We start from the raw sequence: 24,204 nt of genomic DNA, 5'->3' as shown, positions 1-24,204 counted from the left end.
AGTTTGATGTGGCACTAAGAGTAATTAGTAACGGAGCGAAATTAATTGGAATTTATCACCAAGTAGGTATTATTATTTGCAATAAAATAAGACATTTTTCTAAGAACTTCCCCACTCGATTAACATAATAGGAAATCAGCTACAAAATAGTCTCCATCACTATGATTGAAAGAACGTAGTAGAAAATGAATGGCAAAGAGAAACAGATTAGATTTGTTATTTATTCAAACAACCAATCCATTACTTTCGCTTACTCATTAATATTCAATTTTGCCGTATAATTTGCTCCCGTTAATCTGGTCCCTTTGCCTTATACGTTAGAAAGTTTACTGTAACTTGAAGACGTTAGTCAGGAATTTAATTAGTGCGCAGTAAGAAACACCGAATAAGTTCTATTTACTCGGTTATTATTCTTTGGCGCTATCAGTTCCTTTCAAGTAGGAGGTTAATATTTATTTTATGTAGCCTTTTGTGTGACGGCCTCTATTTCCATTAATTGATAACACAAGTGTCTGTTATTTATTTCAGCTAAGAATATGGACCCATTCGTTTTTAAGGACTTCATCAGTGCTCTGGCTCCAAAGATAACTAATAAGGTTCATCAGTCATGAATTGACAGGTAACGAACGTGTTTAGGAAGCAACTTAATTTGAGGCTATGTGGAGGTTTTGCTTTAATATTTTTTTTTAGTAAGAAATGTATACAATTTGTTTTAAGGTCAATCAATGAACCTTCGGTTGTATGTTACCGAAGTCACTTTCTTTATAACATCTCTTAGAACAATATTTGAATGGGTATTTGGCACAATGTTAAGCTATGTGGTTTGATATAAACAAAATATACTTTGAGATTTCTTCGATTAGTTAGAAATGAAGATCTGACGCGGCACCTGTTCTACAATGAGGGATTTTTTGTGGCACGAACAAAAGCTTGAACAGGGAAATGGAAGAATTATAATGACGACATCTGAACGTAAACCGATATCGAAAAGACGAGGAGAGAATTATAAAGGAAAGGTCAATTAAATGCATTGTGGAACCAATCTTCTTTGTTACAAACCATTAGCAAATGTTGAAGAATGCAACAATCTTAAATTCAGGGAGTGATGGCAGGAAATACTGGTAATGAGAACCTGAGCTGAATTTAATAATGCGTCCACTCAAAGGAGCCGACATGCAAGCTCCCTTTGGAATAGAATAATTCGGGTAAGAACTGCATATTCATCACGACTAAATGGTAGCGAGAGGAATTTACACGATGCCTCATGACAATGAGGGAAATTACGTCGGACTTATAGAAAGGTAGAAAGTTGCATCACTTATTATAATAAGGGAATGTGTATGTCTCATGTCAATGAGGGAATTAGGAATGACTTCAGTTTCACTGGAAATAGAAATCATAATATCCATCTTACAACAATGGCGGGCATTATGTCATTTGCAATTCCCGAACGGAATTGCCCATAATTTTTTACTGCGATTTAAGAATAACAAGTTTCATGTCACTGGCAGGAAATTTTTCGATAGACTCTGGCTAAAAAAGAAACTATCTTATTCCTATGGCAAAGCTAAAAATTGCATTGTAACTACGTTCACCTGCTATGACAAAAATAAAGATAATAATCATGAAATCGTTGACATTGGGCTTCTACGTGAGTAAAGGCGATTTCATCAACCAAAATTGTTAATGAGGTTTGATTTCAAGCGATGATGCAATGGTTGTTTTGCAATAGAATGCTTCGTACATTCTTAAGGCCCATGAAGTTTGTAGTGAACAAATTTGCAAATTATTATTGATGTGTTAACGTGAATAAAAGAATAAGACAGGACTGTATAAAACAGTACGCGTTAGAGGAAAGTGAATGTGATTTATCATGTCTCATAGTAAATTTACATTTGTGATGAGGATAATTAGTAAAGGAAATAATGAATTTGAGAGGCCGATTTACTTTGATGTAGGAAAAGAGTTTCTGATATTTTCTAGAAGCCTTAAGAAAATTCTTTAAGATCAATATATATGATTTACGATGTAAATCATTATATACACTGAATTTAGTTTCCTTTGCAGTTTCATTTATTTCCACTTTTATCCTTTGTGTACGATGCCAAGGCAACTAACCTTCGTCGTTATGGGTTATGTTTGCCCGTGAAGTTGTTTTCACATCTTGTGATCTTATCTTGTCCACTTTAATTGTAAGGCAGAAAATTGTACTTAAGTATAACCCTTGTATTGGTGCTCTTAGACACGCTTACATAGTAGGATTGGTAGTGATACTGTGACGTTAGCGTAAACCCTTTCTTAGTATTGAGTGCTTAGTTGCTAAATGGAGGCCTTATTTCCATTAATAATATTGGTTTCTTTTACTTTTAAGCCGTGAAGGAAACAAATGATTAGTCTTCGAAGCCTAAAGGGGTAATCAGAATTTTGTGACCAGAAGCAGTTCCAAATATTATCCTCATGAAGTGAGAGGTAGCGTGGTGTCCCCATAATGAAGATTGCCAAGAAAATTACTTGTATATATATATGTAAAGCAACATCTCCGGTTAAGCCAGGATGCGAATACGGTTAATAACAATAACCGGCCTTGTTTTCCCCAGTATTTAAGCTTATTTACTGGAAGACAGTATTGGATGAATGATTTTGAATGAACACAGAGGAATCAATAAGTGAAGTGTGCTTTGATTTTTCTTTAGCAAGCTCCTGCGAAAATATGTTTATTGCCAAAGCATGTCTTCATACGAGTGGAAATAGGCTCTGTTCATTTTATGATCGTTATTCAGACAACGTAAGAAGGTTCTGTAATATCTCAGTGTTAATCTGATATTATTTATTTATGACATCACTGTAATGCCACACTAAGATGTTGGGAGTTTTATCTTGTTCCTCAATAGTATTTGATTTTTCTGTGGCAGATTTCATTCAAGTCAATCAAGCTGATGAACTAATAAAACCTCCTTAAATATTCATTAGTGCTGCATCTTCATTCTAAGCAAAAAGGTTAGATGGTCAAGAAAAAACGCATTTCATTTCAATATTTCAGTATTTTGTCTAGACGTTTGTAACTAGTCATATTTTTGTCTTTAAATTATGGTCATGCTTAATTCTAGTGAATTTAAACTATGAACATGCTTAATTCTGTTGAAACACATAAAAATATATTGTAGTGAAAAAAATTACTTCTATGGTATTGTATGAATTCTTACTATCCCCAATAAGATTGATGTCATACTACGATCTAATTATTTCCTTTCACATCAAACGTTTCCTCCTGAATTTTGCGAATATATTTTGAAGAAAGCTGGAACACATAGGAATGGATTTTTACCTTACCTGCACTAACAGCGTAACTGTAAATGAAACAAACCGAAATCCTTCCGACCGTCATGACAGATATTAACAGAGAAGTGGGTTCATTGTTCCATTAGTGGTTCTGGATTAAGAGAATATTGCTTAGCTTATTTCAAATGAAGCAGAGGGATTGCATTCTCATGACCCACGGACAGAGGAATTAAGCGATTTTTCTCTGCTTTGTAGGTGACCACAGGAATTTCAGTACCAGAATAAACACGAAATGACTCGTGCTTTGATGAAGAATTATCCGTCTTAACATTTTCATTCCTGTGGTGAAGTTGACAGTGTGGCCTAACTTTAGGGATATTGAGAGTCGGCAGCCGTATGCTAATGCTCTTTGTGTTATGTATTAGTAGATGGTTCTGTATAATGGTTCAGGAGATTTTTTATATCCTTTGAACGTGGCCCCGTATAATCAGCAGGTCATGCAGCATTTGTGGGTAGTAACGCAATGTTTCAAATGTTTAGGAATTTATTATTTGTTTGATATATGAATTTCAAGTAAATCCTCTAATTTTAAATACTATTTGAATGTACTTTTTATTTCTTTGTGAGTGATATATCATATAAGCAAAATTATTCGAGGGAGTAGCATTAATATTGCTGTTAATTTTGCTTTTTTTTTTTTTTTTTTTTTTGAGGGGGTGGGGAAATATCTGTCTACCAGGTTGTGGAGATTCGGTCTTTTTTTGTTAAATCTTGAAAAGGAGGCATTGTCAGTGTGTAAAGAGAAACTTGATTTATATGATTTTCGTTTTTAGATATTTATTGATGTATTTAGGAGGGCTATTACAGTTACTGACACTTCTGGGGTAGAATAGCATGTTACTTCCTTTGATGTCAGAAGTGGATTTACATGCATTATTATCATACCTTCATGTGTACACATTTTGTTAGGATTAGTGATATCCAGTAATATCATACCTCCTCAATCACTTATGGTAATCCTTCTTAATTCCTCTCTCACAAACTTCGTTTTAGAAGTTCGTCGGATTTATTGATTTGTAAGTCTATTCTACGATGATGATGAATAAAAGATAAGCTTATATTGTATCCAGAAACTTTATTTCCTCCGATTCAAATACCTAAAATGAGAGGCTTTCTGTTTGGCCTTTCATTTCCTCATTTCTTCCCGATGGATTAACATCTAGTCATCATAAGGACTTACGAGGTGTGATAAATTTTATTTCTCTCGAGAAATTTTTCGTTTGATTTAATTCACAATCTGAAGGTAACATATAACCCTCATCAAGGCATTATATGTATTATTCATGTAACCTCTACATCAAAAATTATGAATACTGTTCTGCAACAGTGCAATATCAATGCACAAGTAGAATAAAGAGTAAGTTATGTAGATAGATCAAAATAAAGCACCAGAGTGCGGGACACAAAATGATGGAAGTATCCCTACTGAAACTCAATATGTAAAACTCCACCGAGGACTCAATTTAGTCCCCTATACATCAGTGTCATACGATGATGAATTACCTAAGCGTATATACGTTGAGCAGCAATCCTTCAAGGGCTGTCGAGAGCAGCAAGACAAGGGGCGAGTGACACGTGAATGGGAGATACAGGCAGCAATGGCTGTGAATGATAGATGGAACGCTGTACTACAGGTTCACACACGAAAAGAAAAGGGATTCGTTTAACCTTTAAACTGACGTAAAGGGCAGGTTAGGTTCTTAGACGTGTTCAGTTCGCATGACGTGATTAACATGAAGATGTGTATGTCAATGTCTGTGCAATTGCATACTAATGATGAATAAAAAAATAAAGGATTATATTTTATACACACAGTGCGAGCACGCTCTGTAGGCGCGTGCGCCTGTGTGTATAAAATGTATATGTGTCTGTGTGTGATTTGTTTTTCACCTTTTTATAGATTTTTTCTGCCTACTGTAAGTAGAGTTCTTTAGGGTTTTGTCAGCAAAGATGTCTTCAGTCCATTTACCCGGAGCCATTTCATAATCTCAAATACTTTTTCTTAATAACTTCCTACTTTGAGTTTCTTCACCCATATTAGGTGATTCTCTCAGGATGTTGTGGTGCGGTGGGGTGCCTTCTGTACTTCGACTTCTATATACATATAAGATGGTGATGTGAGTGCCTTATTGACTCCATTTTATTCCTCAAATACCTTCTAACTGTTTGAGTGAAATGTGGCTGAACATTGCTTTCTTGTGGTGCCTACATCCCCCCGACTTAAAGTATATTGAAGCCTCAGTGCGGCCAACAAACTAGAATTATGAACCGCTGCTACGAAACTGGTGTCGTAACGCTGCCTTTGGCCATGCCCCATTATTAAATGTCCAAAGCCATCACCCTACAGAGGCCCTTCCCTTTTGCCGCCTGAGCTATATCGAATTACGAGCCCCGCATGGGCTCTGTTACCAATGAACCCTTAGGAAGAGGTTCCAATAACGTCTGAAGTCAAGTTGAACTGCAAAAGGTTGTCAGTATTTAATGCGTCGGAGGCCTTTTTTGTCTTTCTATCCGCCACTTTGACTTTTTTTTTTTCTTTTTTATTTAGTAGAACAGTTGTTAGTTATGCTATCAAATTACCATTATCCGAGTTCACTTTATACAACTACTAATCGGTCGTCTTGCTCTCCTGCCTTTCCTCGAAAGTAATATTCAAGTATGTCCTGAAACTGGAATTAAAGTTTTGAAAGCGAAATTACTATGAAAAATGAGACGAGGATTGTTACAGAGGCTGTGTTAGTAAAAGTGGTTCAACCTAACATCCTTTTCTGAATCAGTATTTCCAGGAGATGCTTGTCTGATTCCATGATGAGTCATCGGTTCACCTCTGCGTGTTTAACATTGGTATCAGATTAGTAGATTCGTCGGTCAATAATGGATATTTAATCAATAAGGCCCCAACCCTTTAATAGGTAGAGTATAAATGCATCTGCAATCCAGACTATTGGCGCTTCATAATCAGCAATAAGCTATGGGAGTGGAGCTGAGTATGAAAACTGCCTTGACATTTTTATTGTCTCTGGCATCGAAGAAACCTGCATCCCTCCATGGAGGAAGATGTAAATTATGAAAATGGGGCATTATTGATGGCTGAAGTTTACATACGAAAGAGAACTGACTGAAAATTGTAAAGCGAAACTGCTGGAACTATTGGAATAGAATGATATTGTTTGCAAGAGGTAAAAAGGAAGAATACATGGTAATAAGAGTAAGTATGTCACGATAAATCGAAATATGGAAGATGCAACAGCAAAATATAGTGGGCTTGGTGAAGAATGGGATGAGTTGATCCATGTCATTGCATGGAAGTAATTATAATTGCAGGGAGAGAAAGGAGAATCTCAAAATAATTGTGATAGTAAGAAAAGAAACTTGAGTCTCAGAATACATGGAGCACGAAAATAAGATCAAGGTTTGTTTTAGAAAACTTGGAAGATGATTGATAAAAATGAAAGGAAATTTAAAGTACCTAATTTATAAATTATGACAGATAGATAAATATATATTCAGGATGGCAGATTACTAAGTTTACTATTACACTGTTTAACACTGTTAACTTTAATATATCTCAGTCATTTGCAATGTTTGGCCAAGTACCTGTCTTTTTAAGTTTTATCGTGATCGTGTAAAGAATGAAATAATATTGGAAATTTATGTTGTTTTTCACCTTTCAATGTGAAAAAGAATTCAAAACTAAAAGTCTTAATATGGTTTTTTTCTTAAGTACATGGAACCAACAAACTGTAATCGCCATTTAGAGGTACTCTAGTCAATAGCATAGACAACGATACCAGAAAAGTATTATAATAGCGACTGGAACGAATACATCGAAGACAGGAAGAAACATACTACAGTCCTATATTGTTGGAATAAGAGAGTACTCAGCAAACATCCTTCAGCCTAAAATTTGTTGAATAGCAATGTCCACAGAAACAGCCGCTGCAAAGAGGAATTCTGGCCTCGTCAACAGTATTCAGAAGGTTCAGAAGAATACTCAAATGATACTCATCAAGAAGCGAAAACATTTTTATTTTGAGATAATTCATCCTACCGCTTTACTTAATATCGTTGTGTAAATGTTTCCTGTTATCATTGTATTTAAATAACCGTCATCTGAAAATAAGTGTTCGTCTTCAGAAAGGGAAAAATTCAGCCACAGGCTCCCGATGTTCAGTCTAGGAAAAATATCGAGTTCTATAATAAACAACCAAGTTGGAAATCCTCTGTACGACAATATTTCCTAAAATGTATATAACCAATATGCATAGATGCCCTGTCAGTACAAAATTTTGAACGGTATTAAAAATATCATATTACAGCTAGTAAATATAAAATAAAAATGATTATGAATAAACAGAACAAAATATTCACTCTCATTGCAAGAACAACTAAAATCGAAAACAAATCATACATTCGCATCAGGATCCAAATCCAGGAAAAAAATCCTGCCAACTCCCTCTTGGTCCATATATGGCCCACCCTCCCAAAAAATCTTGTTAAAATCCATGAAAAGATTTCCGAGTTATTTTTACAGACAGACTGGAACGGTTTTACATCATCCAGCTTGATTGCACGAGGGAAAAATGAGGTCAAAGCAAATTCGGTGACACGGGGAAGCCAGTGCAGAGGAAACAAAAGGACCCTAAAGAATTTCACCTGTGCTCAAATGCCATTTCTACTTTTTTTTTTCTTTTTAAGATTTAACTTTGTTACAATTTCATGAAAAATAGTACCGGTATTTATAATCAATGATATATGAAAGTCTGATGGATGACCTCGCACTGGAACTTTTCGGTTATGCAGCGCCGTAACGAAAAGTGGTTACAATATCAAACTGATAAAAGTCATTACCATTTATAAAGTAGTCACAAATGGTCACTCTTCTTGGCCAGAAGGAGAAGAAGAAGAAGAAGAAGTAGAAGAAGACGAATACGCAGTAAATATAAAGAAGGTAAAAAAGATGAACTGGCCCAGTCTCTCTCGCTTTCATGCCAGGCATGTGGAAATAACGCTGATGAAAAACAAAACCGGCGGTGCATCTATCACCCCCTAATCTTGGGACTAAACAAGCCAGCTTGCATTTTGGTCGGCTCCACTTGAACCACATTTCCTCAATCCAGAGAGTCTGAAAAAGAAGTTAAGCGCTCTTCCTTGAGCCTGCCCCGTCTCCTCCTGCCCCTCTCCCCCTTCTTATCCCCCCCTCTACCCCCACCCCTCCCCTCCTCACCTCCTCCTCCCCCCCTCCTCCCCCTCCCCCCCCCCCCCCCCCCCCCCCCACCCCCCCCCCCCCCCCCCCCCCCACCCCCCCCCCCCCCCCCCCACCCCCCGTCCTCTCCTCATTCTATAATATCATGCATGAGATAACTGCTTCTATTAAAGGCTACATTGATTCTTGCTTGCTCCGGCATTTATATTCATGGAAATTATTCAAATGCGATCGTCTGATAAATAATATCGAAGATTTTCCTGTAAACTATTCTTCTCTCTCGGTGGGTGCCAATGAACGCTTCTTTAGAGTCCTGTAGTCAACACGAAGTTTTCGTGATGTCGTGCATAATCATAATATGAGGATGATCTAGAGAGGAGAATCTGCCAGTAATAATTTACATTATATATCTCTCGTTATTAGGGAGTTACCCTATAATCTAAGTAGCCTATGTGAATGTCCCATAATATCTATTTTTGTTTCTGAACTAACCTCATTTTTATCCTTACCACTACCATTATATCATATGCATCAGCAGTTGATAATGGTTTTATTTTATCTTTGTATTAGTAAAGTTAGTTAAATAAGGTGCTACCAATCGGACTCCTAATTTGAAAGGTGATAAACTGTTTGTCATAAGACATATATATATATATATATATATATATATATATATATATATATATATATATATATATATATATATAGTTATATATATATATATATATATATATATATATATATATATATATATATACATATGTTAAAATGATTTGATTCTTTCACATTACCATGAGATGCCTTTCTAAAAAATTTCAGTTTCATTCAAAGAAAAGAAAGAATCATAGATTAGTCTTGGTTCACTAATTCTTAGAGTTTGTTTTAAGTATTGCTTACCTAAAATTTTCCAGGTGTTTATCTATTTAGCAATTACAATCCAAAATGTTTTCAATGCCTCGCCCTTAAGCTTCCCGTGAAGCATTTTATCTTGAGGGTAACTGGATTTTTTCCCTACATGGTAGTCTAAACTTTCTAAATACGTATTGGTCAGCCTTTAATACAAAGTCTGCATTATTCGATTACAACTTTGCTTCATCATTAGATTCTGATTATGTTCTTATTTCAGTCACCAGAATTATCTCATGTTCTCGTATGGCAGATGTTTTAATTCTGCTCATACTCATTCCTTAGTGTGTTTAAAAGAAGCTTTTTCCTAATTTTCATAAAGCAGTACGATTATATGTTATCATATTTTAACGTCTAATTAATTAGGACAACATTAAAATTTTTTTAATGTTGCTTATGTAGCACAATGTAACAAAAGATGAAGTCAGCTGCTATGACAAAACGAGGGTGTTAATGTTATCTGTGAAGACATTGTTATAATACACCATATTTGAGAATTGACATATCTCTCTCGCATAAAAAAAAAGTACGCTTTAGCCTCTATTTTGACACTGAATATCATTAAAGATATGGCTCATGATACGAAACCAGTCAAGTATTCTGAGCGATAGGTAAAAGAGCCAACAGCCGGCCGTAGTGATAAAAGTATTTTAGCCGAAGTACGGAAAGAGAAGATGAATGAAACATAGTGAAAAGGTTAAAGTGGGCCAGAACCACTGGTTGCACGCAACTCAACTTTTTCCCCCTTACAATATACATTATCTGGCCTCCTTTGTTTAAAAGGCACATATTTTATCTTCGCCTGTAGAGAGGCAAATTAGTAACATAATTCAAAGTTATCGGAATCTTTTTTTTTTTTTTTGAATTAATGAATACAGCATATTACACATACAATAATGTATAATATATATATATATATAGAGTATATATATATATATAGATATATATATATATATATATATATATATATATATATATATATATATATATATATATATATATATATTATATATTATATATATATATATATTATATATACACACACACACACACATACACACACACACACACACATATATATATATATATATATATATATATATATATATATATATATATATATATATATATGAATAATTATCACATAACAAAAGGCTACGTGCTGTCAAACGCTCGAATTGGCTAACATGGTAGACGGGTTCCATATCGATTCTAATTACGAAAGCACCGAGGTCGAGGGTGATTTGTAAGGTCAGAATCGATATGAACTTATGCGTCTCTGTTGGCTGATTGGATAGCGTCACTGACTGTCCTGATTTCGTCCCCGTCCACTTGGACGGTGGTTCGATCCCATGGGGGGACGAAATTGTTATCAACTAAAAAATTCCCCTTCGGTACATATATGAAAATATATCATTTGGGAGGTAAAGTGAATTTAGATATTAAAGGACATTTGTAGCTTGAATTGATATATATATATATATATATATATATATATATATAATATATATATATATATATCTATTCATACATAGAGCGTGCCTTTATACATTGCATATAGTTAATGAGGAAGTGATTACCCTCAACCACGCAGATCAATGCCCCTGGGAGCAAGGGGCTGTTTGCTTCTCAGGCAGATAAACCCAGAAGCGTCATTTGTGTGGGGGGCGGGCGGCGGCGGGCCCCAACACTGTGGCGAAGTGCTCGTGCAGTTAGCCAAAGAAACCTTGAGGGACTCTGACAGAAGAGGAATGACCCCCAGCCCCGTGCAGCCCTTAAATGGGCAGAGGGTGCTAAGAATCTTACTGTTTCCTAATTCTTTTATTCATGCTAAAAGTCCTCTCAAAATTGGCAACTAGAATGTGAGAAGACTAAATCAGGATAGCAAAATTGATGAATTAGTTGCAGTTCTTCAAAGTTACGAATTAGACATTTGTTTTGTAACAGAGAGAAGATTTATTAAGATTGGGTTATGAGAATAATTTATGTTTGTTGACGTCTGGCCGACGGGATGGAAAACATTGTCAGGAAGTAAGATTGCTGTTGGGATGCAAGGCAGAGAGGGTTCTGTGTGATTGGGATAGTTCAAGTGTACGCATAGCTCAAGTCAATCATGATAACACCAGTCTGTGTGTGTTTTATGCACCTAATAATGATGCACCTGATGAAAGGAAAGGCTCCTTTATGAAAAGTCACAGGAAGAATAGGAAGAGTTGTTGGACATGATGTTTTGATTTGTATTGGAGATTCCTCAGCAATAATGGGGCTGCTGGAATGAGGGATTTGAGACTTGTATGGCTAAATGGGTGTCGATGGTAGGGTAAGTGGGAATGGAGTAACGTAGTCACTGGGGGAACGCTTCTTCAACATCACAACATACACAAGACGACATGGGTGTCACAGTGTGGAAAACATAAAAGTCTGATTGATCATACTGCTGTTAGTAAAAGGCATAGAAGCTCTTTGCTAGATGTTCGTGATAATCGGGGAGTGTTGCAAAAACAAAACTTAAGCTAAAAAATCAGAAGAAAGCAAAACGTGTTGATAGGTACAATACTGATATGTTAGAAGGAGAAGGAAAAGGAGGAATTTAGAATAAAATAAAAAAGCAGGTTGTTGGTGGTAAAAACATGGAGGAGGGAGGGAAGATTGTAGATGAGATACCGGGGAATGTGAATAAAGCTTTGCATGAGGCTGCTGGTTGTACAGTACAATCAGAAGGAGATTCAGATTAAGGAAAAAGTTGTGGATATCAGAGAAACATTTGATATGATCACAGGAAGAGGTAAGGCCAAAGTGAGGAGTGAGATACATCTCGTTAATGGTGAAGATTCTGAATTAGCAAGAATTAAGTACTTGAGTTTAGATTCAGACGTTAAAAGATTAACTAAGAGAGATAAAAGATTTGTCAATGAAAAGGTTTGCGGAAATTGAAACATTAATGGATAAAAATGGTCAGAGTCAAAGGATAGCATATAAAGCAATTGGAGAGCTGTGTGGCAGTGCTGTTAAGCGTAAGGATATACACGTCAGGGATATGGAAGGTAATTTATTTACCAAAATTGTTGAATTCAGAAATGGACAAAAAGAGCCCCGTGAGAGGGTTGTTAATAGACCAGTCGCCTTAGAAGATATACCGCCTGCCCAGGAAGATTTCAATATTGATGAAGGTGAGACCAGCTAGTAGTCATGGTAATAAAACAATTAAAGAATTGTAAGGCACCAGGAGAGGATGGTTTATTACTGGGAAAGCTTAAAGTGGAGGAGGATAGATAAAGATTTAGTCTTTAAGATATTATTCAATGAGATGTGGATGACAGGGATAATACCATCGGGTTGGAAGAATGGTGTGATCATTAAAGTTCCAAAGAAAGGATATCCGAGTAGGAGTAGTAATTGGAGGGAAATCTGTCATCTGTAGCTTTGAAAATTTTCAGTATTGCTGAATAGGTTGGCTGATGGCACTCTGAGGGATGAACAGGCCGGTTTTAGAAAGGGGTAGGGTTGCAGTGATCAGATCTTCATTGTGAGGCATTTAATGCAGCAAGCTAATGATATGAAAACTCCGTTAAGTCTTTGTTTTGTTGATTTTGAATAGGTCTTTGATAGTATTTCGAGACGGACTATGGGAAAACTCATGAGGCATTATGCCCGGGGAATACCGGAAAAGGTTAAGGTCTATCATGAATATGCATGAGGGCACATCTTGTGAAGTGATGGTTGGTGGGTGTTTGAGTGATCCATTTGAAGTTGAGTCTGATGTGATTCAGGGTGTCATCCTGTCTGCTCTGTTGTTTGTATTAGTCGTAGATTACCTTATGAGCAGGGTCAAAAGAGAAACGGATGCAGGTATAGATAATCTGGGGAGAAAATGGGAAACTTCATGACTTTGATTTTGCTGATGATCTGCAAGGAACCACAGAAACGCAGATAGTGTCGGATTGTCTAGTGAATGAAAGTCGAAAGGTCGGTTTGGTTATTAATGGTGAAAAAACTGAAATCATGAATATAAGTGTTGGATAGGCACACGATTGTCTAATTGAAGGTAAAGCAAGTGGATACGTTTAAATATTTAGGTAATTATTTAGATAAGAATAATTCTCTGAGCACTGATTTTATGGAAAGATAAAAAAAAAATGTTCATCGGCCAATGGGAATGCTTATAAATATTTGAAGTAATAGGAGCACTTTGATTTATGGACATTTGAAAATAAGGGACTCAGAAGAATATAATCCCCTACATAACAGGATCGGCAAGCCTTCTCCACTGCCGTCTATCAAAGGCATCTTCCTCCACCAAACCTCTTCTCTCCATATCTTCCTTTACTTTATCTCTCCATCTAATTCTGTTTCCCTCTCGATCCTCTTTCTCTAACAGGTTCCTCCAAAGCCCTCTTCACTCCCTTCACGTCATCCATCCTCAACACATGCCCATATCGTCTAAATCGTGCCTCTTTTATCACCTCTGTATTATTTTCTAAGCCTAACCTTCTTACTTCGTCATTTTCCAATCTCTCAAGGAGCGATATTCCCATAATCCACTTTATTATATTCATATCTGTGCTCTCAGGTTTTGCTTCCTCTTTTCTTCTTAGGGTCTCCTATTCAGTATGTGACAAGAGAAAACGGAGTGATTATTCTTCACAGAAAATGGAATAAGGAAGGGGTAAGTGCAATAGTTTTTCATGTAAATCAACATAAACTAATTTTCACCGGACCTTCTTGAGCCATTTCAGAACAAGCAACTTCATATTAACTTTACTGCACTGGGACCATTCGTAGCATACAACTATCTTCGTTATCCCATATTGTTGTGTCGAATATCATATCAACATATCAATATATATCAATATATATATATATCAATATATATATATATATATATATATATATATATATATATATATATATATATATATATAGGTATACAATAAGACTGATGTTTATTTATGTTCACCGGAGGTCATCAGGGCTAGGATACATTACTCGCTCAATAATTTTATTTGCACATGGCAAAATTACTTTACTGGTGCAACGACAATAAGTTAAACAACAATGGATGACGTATGACGGCATAGGCATTTCCAACAATAATTATTTTGTATTTATAGTAGACATAGTATGTGATCTATGACAGTCATTACATACCTTCATTTATTTTAACGTTTGGGTATATCATCTACAAAATTGGATTTCACGAAGAGTGAAAGTGAAATTAGTATTTCTATAGAAAAAAGCATAATAATAACGTAGGCTTTATAAAAATGGAATGTAGCCTAATGTTGAATATGCTAATTTATTTCCACAGAAAATTGTTCACTCATATATGTAAAATGGTGAAGTTTATTAGTTAGCTCCTCTTTAAGTATTTTTTCCATCCGGGCACTGGTTGAAATTTCTGAACCTTTTAAAAAAAAAAATCACTACTTTCATAATACATTGCTGATATATATACATATATACAGACATATACTAGTATGTATATATATATATATAATATATATATATATATATATTATATATATTATATATAGAATAGATATATATAAAGAAGGAGAAGTGTACGTCAGAACAGAGTACCATCAGTATTCTATCTGCTCTCGGTATTCTGTCATTTTCGCTTCCAACAATATCTTAAATAAATCAATATCAGTAAGATTATCGCTGGTAAAATATACTAAACAATAAATAACTTAAGTTTTAGGTATGCTCTGTGAACGCAAAATCCACCCAAGTTACCCTTTTAAAAGTGAGTATATATGCAGGAAACAGTTGACAGTGAAAAATAGGTCACTGGGTATCATTTTTCCTCAAGAATAAACCACGAGTGACGATGGCTTACGCTGAATATTACTTAAGTCATGAGTATATATATCACTGAGGGTCAGGGAAAAGTGTTTTTTCGAGATAAACTGGGACACTTTCCGGGCCATTGTGTTTGGCTGAAATGTGAATATTCGAGAGGAAAGAATGCACAATTTTTCATGCGGACTCAGTTAAAAAGGAAATAACCAGTTCTTTTTAGTATATACTGACATGCAAACACCACTTGCACACATTAGAACACACAAACACACACATAGCCACACATACAATATATATATATATATTATATATATATATATATATATATATATATATATTGCAAAGTATGCCTGTGTGTATGTATGTGCGTCTGTTATGTATGCAAGACGTTATGTAACGAGCGCGGGAAATCTTAGCTCCGCAGAACACGTTCAGTTCAGAGCTATTGCACTGTGTTGCATAATGCGTAAATGTTATAAGTATAACCAATTATTATTGTGTTAGTATCGAGTCCGACACAGAGGCTTCGATCTTATAAATTCTACCTCATGTATGCAGGATATGATTCTTTATTGTGTATAGAGCGTCGATGCTCATATGTTTTGTATGATTCTAATATATACGCTTATTGTATTTTGTATATTCAACTACCCGCCTTCTTCAATGTAGTTTAAGCCAATAAACACCAGCAAGAAAGAATATTGCTTTATTAATCGCCCTTCACAGGACCTCGGCACGAGAAATTGGAATATTACATCCAATACAAAACACCATCTTTTTCCTTATTACCTACAGGTAAGAGTTAAGAATTGTCGTATGGTTCTATAATAAAGCGGACCCAAAATAAAGGAACCTACAAACATTGGCGACGAGAAATGGAATATTACATCCAATACTAAAACACCATCTTTCCCTCTACCTACAGGTAAGAGTGAAGAATTGTCGTATGGTCATATAAAACTAAAAGCAGACCAAAATAATGACGACACAAAACACTTGGCGACGAGAAATGGGAATATTTACATCCAATACTAAAACACCATCTTCCCTCTACCTACAGGTGAAGAGTGAAGAATTGTCGTATGGTCATATAAACTAAAGCAGACCCAAATAATGACGACAAAACATTGGCGACGCAGGTGACGAACTCGTAGCAGCCAAATGGAGCCTATAGCCAACGCCTAATCTCCTAGCCAAGAAGCGAAGACGACGACCCCAAACGTGAATCCGAAGTCCTAACCCGAAACGAACGAATCTCAATTACCTAGATGCCTTCATCACACTCAAACCAAGCAACGCTTTGTGCCAAGTCAGGAGCGTTAACACACACAAAAAAAGGGTTGGTTTAGAGAGTAAAAGTGCAAAAGGTATGTCTATGCAAGTGTAGCTACAAGGTAAAAAAAAAAAAAAAAAAAAAAAAAGAACTTCCAAATTCCTAGCCTAGCCTAAACTCTTAGTATCACAGCAAAAATGCGATAGATGTCCAAAAGTTAGACAGCTTTAGCTCGGTGATGATCCTAAATCAGTGGGTACAAGATGGAAAAAGTGGATAGGCAGCTTCCAAATTTATTTAGAAGCACTAGGGAAAAATAACGAAAAGCAGCAGAAGGCTTTGTTACTTCATACTGCAGGTTTAGAAGTTCAGGAAGTATTCAATACTTTGAATTTAACAGGTGATTCATTGCAGGACGCAATTGAAGGGCTTACAAATTATTTTGCTCCTCAAGCAAATAAATACTTTGAACGTTATCAGTTCATAGAAGCATCACAGGAATCAGGTGAGACAATAGATTCTTTTGTAACTAAGTTAAAGAAATTAGCTTCAACTTGTGAATTTGGAGATCTAGAAGACAGGTTAATAGAGCAAATTATAGTAAGGAGTAACTCGCAAGAGCTTAGAAAGAAGTTGCTGCAAGAAAAGAAGTTAAATTTGCAAAAAGTTCTGGAAATTGCAAGAGCAATAGAAACTGCCAATTACCAGTCCAATGTCATTGTAGGTAAGACTCATAACAACAACAGTAGCCAGGTGAATCATGTAGCCTATAAAAGGAGTTACCAAACATGCCAAAGAAAGGGCAAACAAATGAAACGAGTAAGCCTAGCCCAGGTATATTCAAGTATAACAAGGGTAAACCTAATGCATACTCACAGAAAAGTCAAAGTCACATAGGGACACAAAAACCTCAAAAGAAATCGTGCTTTAGATGTGGTAAACAAGAACATTATAGCAATGATTGGGATAAGTGCCCAGCGTCTGGTCAGACGTGCAACAACTGCAGGAAGCGTGGTCATTTAACAAGTCAGTGTAAATTTGCTAAGCAAAAGACCACAAAACAAATCAATAGAACCGTAAATTCAAATGACTGCTCTAGCTCAAATGAAGAAAGTGTACATAAGACCACGAAGTAAGAACAATTTGCATTTCACATTAATTCCGTGAACAAAGACTCAAAAGAACGTCTTATATGGCTCAATATGAAATAAATGGGAAACTCACACCCATGCAAATAGACACAGCTGCAGATGTGACAATAATTTCTGAAAGAGTAGCACAAACGATACCTAACCTAGTGATAAGACCTTCAGGCAAAGTGCTCAAAAGTTATACTGGTACAAACATAGAAGTAGTTGGTTCATCACAAGTGAAAGTTCAATACAAAGATCAAGAGATAGGTAAGTTACCATTGACAATAGTCAAGGGTCAAGGACAGACATTATTAGGATTAGATTGGTTAAGATGCATAAAATTAGATTGGCCTAGTATTCTAAGGGTTACAGGTACAAAACAAGAACCAGAAGAAGAAATTTCATTAACTAATCTTCTATCAGATTACAAAGAAGTATTTGAAGACAGAGTAGGAACAGTAAAGAATGCACAAGCAGTCTTAGTTTAAAGGAGAATGCTACTCCTAGATTTTCTGCTCCAAGACCAGTTCCATATGCATTGAAAAACAGCTGTGGAAACTGAATTAGAAGGTTAGAAAGTGAAGGTTCATGGGAAAAGGTAGATTATTCAGATTGGTCTACACCATTAGTTCCAATTGTTAAGGACAACGGTCAAGTTAGGTTATGTGGAGATTACAAGGTGACATTAAATCCACAATTGCAAGTAGCACAACATCCATTGCCAAATCCTAAAGATATGTTCGCAACTTTGTCAGGATGCTCAGTATTTTCTAAGATAGATCTTAGACAAGCATTTCAACAACTATCCATGGATGAAAATTCCCAAAAGCTATGTACTGTAAACACACATTTAGGGCTGTATCGTCCAAAAAGACTTCCCTATGGTGTTGCTAGCAGTCCAGCAATATGGCAGCAAACAATGGACAAAATATTTGCAGGTATGTCAGGAGTATCATTTTCATTGATGACATATTAGTTGCTGGCAAAAACAAAAAAAGAGCATAGAGAAAGGTTACGTGCAGTTCTAAAGAAACTAAAAGAACACAATATCAGGTACAACCAGAGAAATAAATGTATTTTAGAGGTTGACTCGGTTGAGTATTTCAGGCTTATAAATGGTAAAGGTAAAGGGTATTATAAGACTCAAGATAAGGTAAATGCAGTGCAGTCAGCAAAGTTACCAGAAAATGTCAAGGAATTGCAATCATTTCTAGGTTTAGTACATTCTATGGTAGTTTCATTCAAAACTTAGCAACAATTGCACACCCATTGTACAATTTGCTGAACAAAGATGTAAAATGGAATTGGACAAAGGAATGTCAAAAATCTTTTGAAAGAATCAAAGCAGAAGAAGTGACATCACCCACATTCTTAGTACATTATCAAATGGATTTGCCAGTAAAGTTGGTTTGTGACGCCTCAAACATAGGATTAGGTGCAGTACTAGCACATGTAATGCCAGATGGTACAGAAAAAACCAATAGCTTTTGTTTTGCCTCTAGGGTATCTTGAACAAAGCAGAGAGAGGAAGCATTAGCACTAGTGTATGGAGTGAAAAAGTTCCATATGTATCGTATGGCAGGAAAAGGTTCACATTAGTTACAGACCACAAACCATTATTGATGATTTTAGGTCCAAAGGCAAGTTACCGACGTTAGTAGCTGCAAGACTACAACGTTGGGCAATCATATTAGCGGCATATGATTACAAACTAGAATATAGACCAACATCTAAGTATGGGTAATGCAGACGCTTTGTCGAGATTGCCTGTAGACAAAGCACCAGAGCAACATGAAGAAAGTATTCTTTTGATTTCTGCATATAATTTACCTATTACAGCTAAGGAAATAGCACAAGTACAAAGAAAGACCCAGTACTTTCAAAAGTAGTGCAGAGTCTAATAACCGGCAGAGATATTTGTGAAGGAGATGCTAATTGTAAACCATACAAAGAAATTTGGAATGAATTGAGTGTAACTCAAGAATGTATTTTGAGAGGATCAAGAGTAGTGATTCCAAATGCATAAGGAATAGAGTTTCTATCAGAAATACATGCAGACCACCAAGGTATTGTCAGATCAAAGTCAATTGCTAGAACTTTTATTGTTTGGTGGCCAGGTGTTGATAGGGACATTGAAATTTGGTTAAGAAGTGTATGAATTGTGCATTTCAACAAAACAATCCAAAACCAAACACGGATGCACCCATGGGAATTACCAGATACCCGTGGCAACGTATACATGTAGATTTTGCAGGTCCATTTTTAGGATACTCATATCTAATATTAGTAGATGCATATAGTAAGTGGCCAGAAAGTTTATACCATGCAAACAACTTTCATCGGTAGCAACTATAAAATCACTCATGCAAATCTTTGCAACGCATGGTTGCCAGAAAAGAATAGTGACAGACAATGGCCCACAGTTTACTTCACAGGAGTTTAAGGAATTTCTGAATGTAAATGGTATACAACATACATTATCAGCAACTTATCATCCATCCACGAATGGTGAAGCAGAAAGGTTTGTTCAAACTTTCAAACTTAATATGAAGTGTAGGCAAGCAAATTCTGGTAATGTAGCATCTCACATTGCAAAGTTCCTATTATCCTATAGAACAACCGTACATAATACTACAGGTGTAACACCATCTTATTTTGTTGATGGGGAGGAGGATCAGGAATAAGTTAGATCTAATGTATCCAAGCTTGCAGAGTCAGTTAGAACAGAAATGTTTATTTGATCAAGTAAGGTAAGCTTCCCAATGTAAGACATTTCGCTCCTTCAGGTTATGTCATGGTAAGGTCATACAATACACCAGAAAAATGGGTACAAGGAGAAATTGTCAGGAAGATAGGTAATTTACATTATGATGTTAATGTCGGTGGAAAGATTGTAAAACGTCATGTTGATCAGTTGCAGTCATTTGGTACAAACAATACAGAAGTACAAGTTTCAAATACCTCAGACTTAAATAACTCAGATGTGCAAACTGCTCACCAAGATGGTTCAAAATCATGCAACAGCTCAGAACACACCTATAGTACTCCCTAACAGAATGAGTACGAGGAAAACCTCCTGAAAGATTAGATTTGTAAATTGTGAGGAATAGTTGTTTCTTAGTCACAGGTAAAGGGGGAGGAGACTGTTATGTATGCAAGACGTTATGTAACGAGCGCGGGAAATCTTAGCTCCGCAGACACGTTCAGTTCAGAGCTATTGCACTATGTTGCATAATGCGTAAATGTTATAAGTATAACCAATTATTATTGTGTTAGTATCGAGTCCGACACAGAGGCTTCGATCTTATAAATTCTACCTCATGTATGCAGGATTATGATTCTTTATTGTGTATAGAGCGTCGATGCTCATATGTTTGATGATTCTATTATATACGCTTATTGTATTTTGTATATTCAACTACCCGCCTTCTTCAATGTAGTTTAAGCCAATAAACACCAGCAAGAAGATATTGCTTTATTATCGCCCTTCATCCGGAACCTCGGCGACGAGAAATGGAATATTACATCCAATACTAAAACACCATCTTTCCCTCTACCTACAGGTAAGAGTGAAGAATTGTCGTATGGTCATATAACTAAAGCAGACCCAAAATAATGACGACAAAACAGCGTCAGTGTGTGTATGCGTATCTGTGTGATGTAAGAATACTTCTCGAAAACATTGAACCGTTTCCCTTACACGACCTGGCCTCTGAAAAAAAGGAAGACAATGATCATTGCTAGAATTGCAATTGAACTGGCGAAATATGGATGAACCTCCTATGCACAAAACCTCCACTTTAATTACTACTTCATATACCTTTGGAGAAGTCTCATTGACTGCGTCAAACTCACAGTTTGCCTTTTAACTTTACCTTCCTCTCACTCCCTTGCTCCCTAGATTTTGTGTTCTTTCCCGTCCACTACGCCGTTTCCACCATATGTTCATTCTTTTTTAGGTCATTCTCCCCTCCTTCCTCAAAAACTATTCTGCAGTGCTTTTTCTTTTCACCTACCAGTCATCCTCTATATTTCTACAGAAATTGAAGCATCTCAAATCTCACTATTTTTACGTGCACAAACTTTTACAACACTGTTACGTGTTTCCACATTTTCAACCTTTTAGTTCTCTTCTACTACATAATTATCTATACTACATAAATAGATAATTTCCTCGGATTGTAAATTCTTCTTTCATTCGTTTCCCATTTCATTTACATAGAGAAAAGTGGATGATAATGCCCATTCATACATTCCAACCTTGGCAAATGTTAGCACTCCAAGGTATTTCTTTATCTTTCTAATCTTCCCTTTATCTTTCTTGGGTCACTTGTTGCATAATATTTCGTTCTCATCCTACCACAATTCGAAGAACTTATTCCCAATAACCTTTAAGAATTTACAAATTCGTCTCTCCTTATATAGCTTAATATTTAGAGCACCATTTACCCAGATAACCTTACTTTAGCTAATTTTGACTCTCAGGTCTCTCTTCTGGGAAATACTTTCCAATACTTTCAATAGCCTCTGTAGCCTCTCATTACTAACCCTACCATTCGTAACCCATCTCCTTAACCCCAAGCTTTGCACCTACTCACTTCCTCTTACCTTCTCTGTCCGTTCATAAAGATATTGATTAACTATTCATGGAGAAAACACCAAGTATCAGCCACACTGTTACAGCAAACTAGTCGCTTTACCATCAAAAGCCCCCGGATACATGCTTCGCATACTTAATGAACTGTTTATTGCTATCATCAATTACCCCATCTGCTATACATCATATACATACTCTACTTTGCCTGTCTATCATTCCTTTCATTACATTCTTAAGTCAGTATATGCAACACTCAGGCTTTTCCTCTTACTTTCAAAATTCCGACGTAAGTTTCAAGGCAAAACAGTTGATCAACAGACCTTTTTCCTAGTCTAAACCCACATTTTCTTCCACTATTAACCTAATGTCAATGGTGTTACCTTCTCAATCAAAATCCCGTCATACACCTTCCCTGTTATACTCAGGCAATTTATGTTTTGTATATCTTACAGAATCTCTTATCGCCTTTACATACACATCCCAAAGCAGAGGAGACCATACTGAATTGATTGAACTCTTAATGGGGGAATATTCAAGGAAAATAGTAGATGCTCTTTCTCTGCGTTAGAATGTAAAAGAATACAGCAAGCCAGTCGTTCTTTACATTTTTGTCATAAGAAGTGATAGTGCTTTGGGGTAAAGATAAGATGTACTTGAGGGCACAGCTCCACTAATAAAAGTGTTTGCTGAGCATTTTCACCTGTAGGTAACCATGTTTTTTCAAGTAATAAGTGTTTTATTTCCATTATAAAGTTTTATTTATCACTCTCAGGAGTTCCCCATTTATATCATATAACCTCAACAACTACCGAATTTTCTCTGAATTAATCCTATCAAGCATTTCCCTAGGTCTGTATGTATGCCAAAATAGTCTCTCCATTTTCTTTTGAACTACTCACATAAAAGTTTGATAATACAGAATACCCACATATCTCTTTCCTTCATAAACCTTCACTATTCTGAGAGCTAAATATAGATTATATATATATATATATATATATATATATATATATATATATATATATATATATATATATATATATATATATATATATATATATATATATATATATATATATATATATCTATACAGATATACACACACATGGGTTGTCCGCATAATAAGGTTCTCAAGGAGCTGCAGTCGCAAGGAACACTGTTATGCGGGATCGGCGAGACTGGCGTGTAGCTTGGTCCCCCCTCTCCGAGTCCTCCAACAGGCTGGCTGTCTGCGACGCTCAGCCTTGGCTTGGCAGCCTATAGAGTTGGTTCTTCCGCCAGGTGCGAATTAAACTCTGTGATTCGTTTTTTGTATGCAAAAAACACTGCACTAGTGAACATTCATTCCCAACTGTATGAAGTCTATGGAGAAAAGTGTATGAGTGTACAACACATGCGGCAATGATGCAGAGAATTCAAAGACAGACGTACAGACGTCCATAACGCATTTCAGAACGGGAGAAGGAGCTGAAAGAAGAGGTTTTTAAGCTAACCACCGGGCGTAGGAGGGATCGGGAAGCTTCTATGAATTTAAGGCATAAAGACTTGGTACACCACATGCAAAAATGCATTGATTTTAACGGCGATTATGTCAAAAAATAGGAAAAAGTCTAAGCTTTCCAAAAATGTATTATTCAATGCCAATAATCATCTTTTTCATCGTGAAAAATCTTTGGGAACCTTCTTTTATGGACAACCCTAGTACTACTATATGATATATCTTATATATATATCTATATATATATATATATATATACAGAAATATTACATAAATATAATCTATATAGATACTATATATATATATAATATTATAAAAAAAATTTAAGGTAAATTGTTTAATAATAAAAAATTTATTTAATAATATATATAAGATACATATATTATATAATATATAATATTATATATATTATATATATCTAGATACATCTATATGATAATCTATAAG

General features: G+C 35.7%; 1 protein-coding gene across 2 annotated transcripts in view; it reads left to right on the top strand.

Moving 5' to 3' along the window:
* Positions 1 to 4,404, top strand: part of LOC135216906 (innexin inx2-like) — a 37,262-nt gene extending 32,858 nt beyond the window's left edge. The window contains exons 5-6 of one of the 2 annotated variants that reach the window (XM_064252450.1): positions 529 to 619; positions 2,372 to 4,404. In XM_064252450.1, coding sequence (XP_064108520.1) covers positions 529 to 611 — 83 coding nt within the window. In that variant the 3' untranslated portion in view covers positions 612 to 619; positions 2,372 to 4,404. Of the gene's footprint in view, positions 1 to 528 lie in introns of both variants that reach the window. The other variant, XM_064252449.1, reaches the window with a different exon arrangement.
* The last annotated feature ends 19,800 nt before the right edge of the window (positions 4,405 to 24,204 follow it).

Source organism: Macrobrachium nipponense, chromosome 6 (genome assembly GCF_015104395.2).
Source record: "Macrobrachium nipponense isolate FS-2020 chromosome 6, ASM1510439v2, whole genome shotgun sequence".
Classification (NCBI taxonomy): domain Eukaryota; kingdom Metazoa; phylum Arthropoda; class Malacostraca; order Decapoda; family Palaemonidae; genus Macrobrachium; species Macrobrachium nipponense.
Note: the sequence above shows the minus strand (reverse complement) of the source record. Positions and strands in the feature narration are given on the sequence as shown.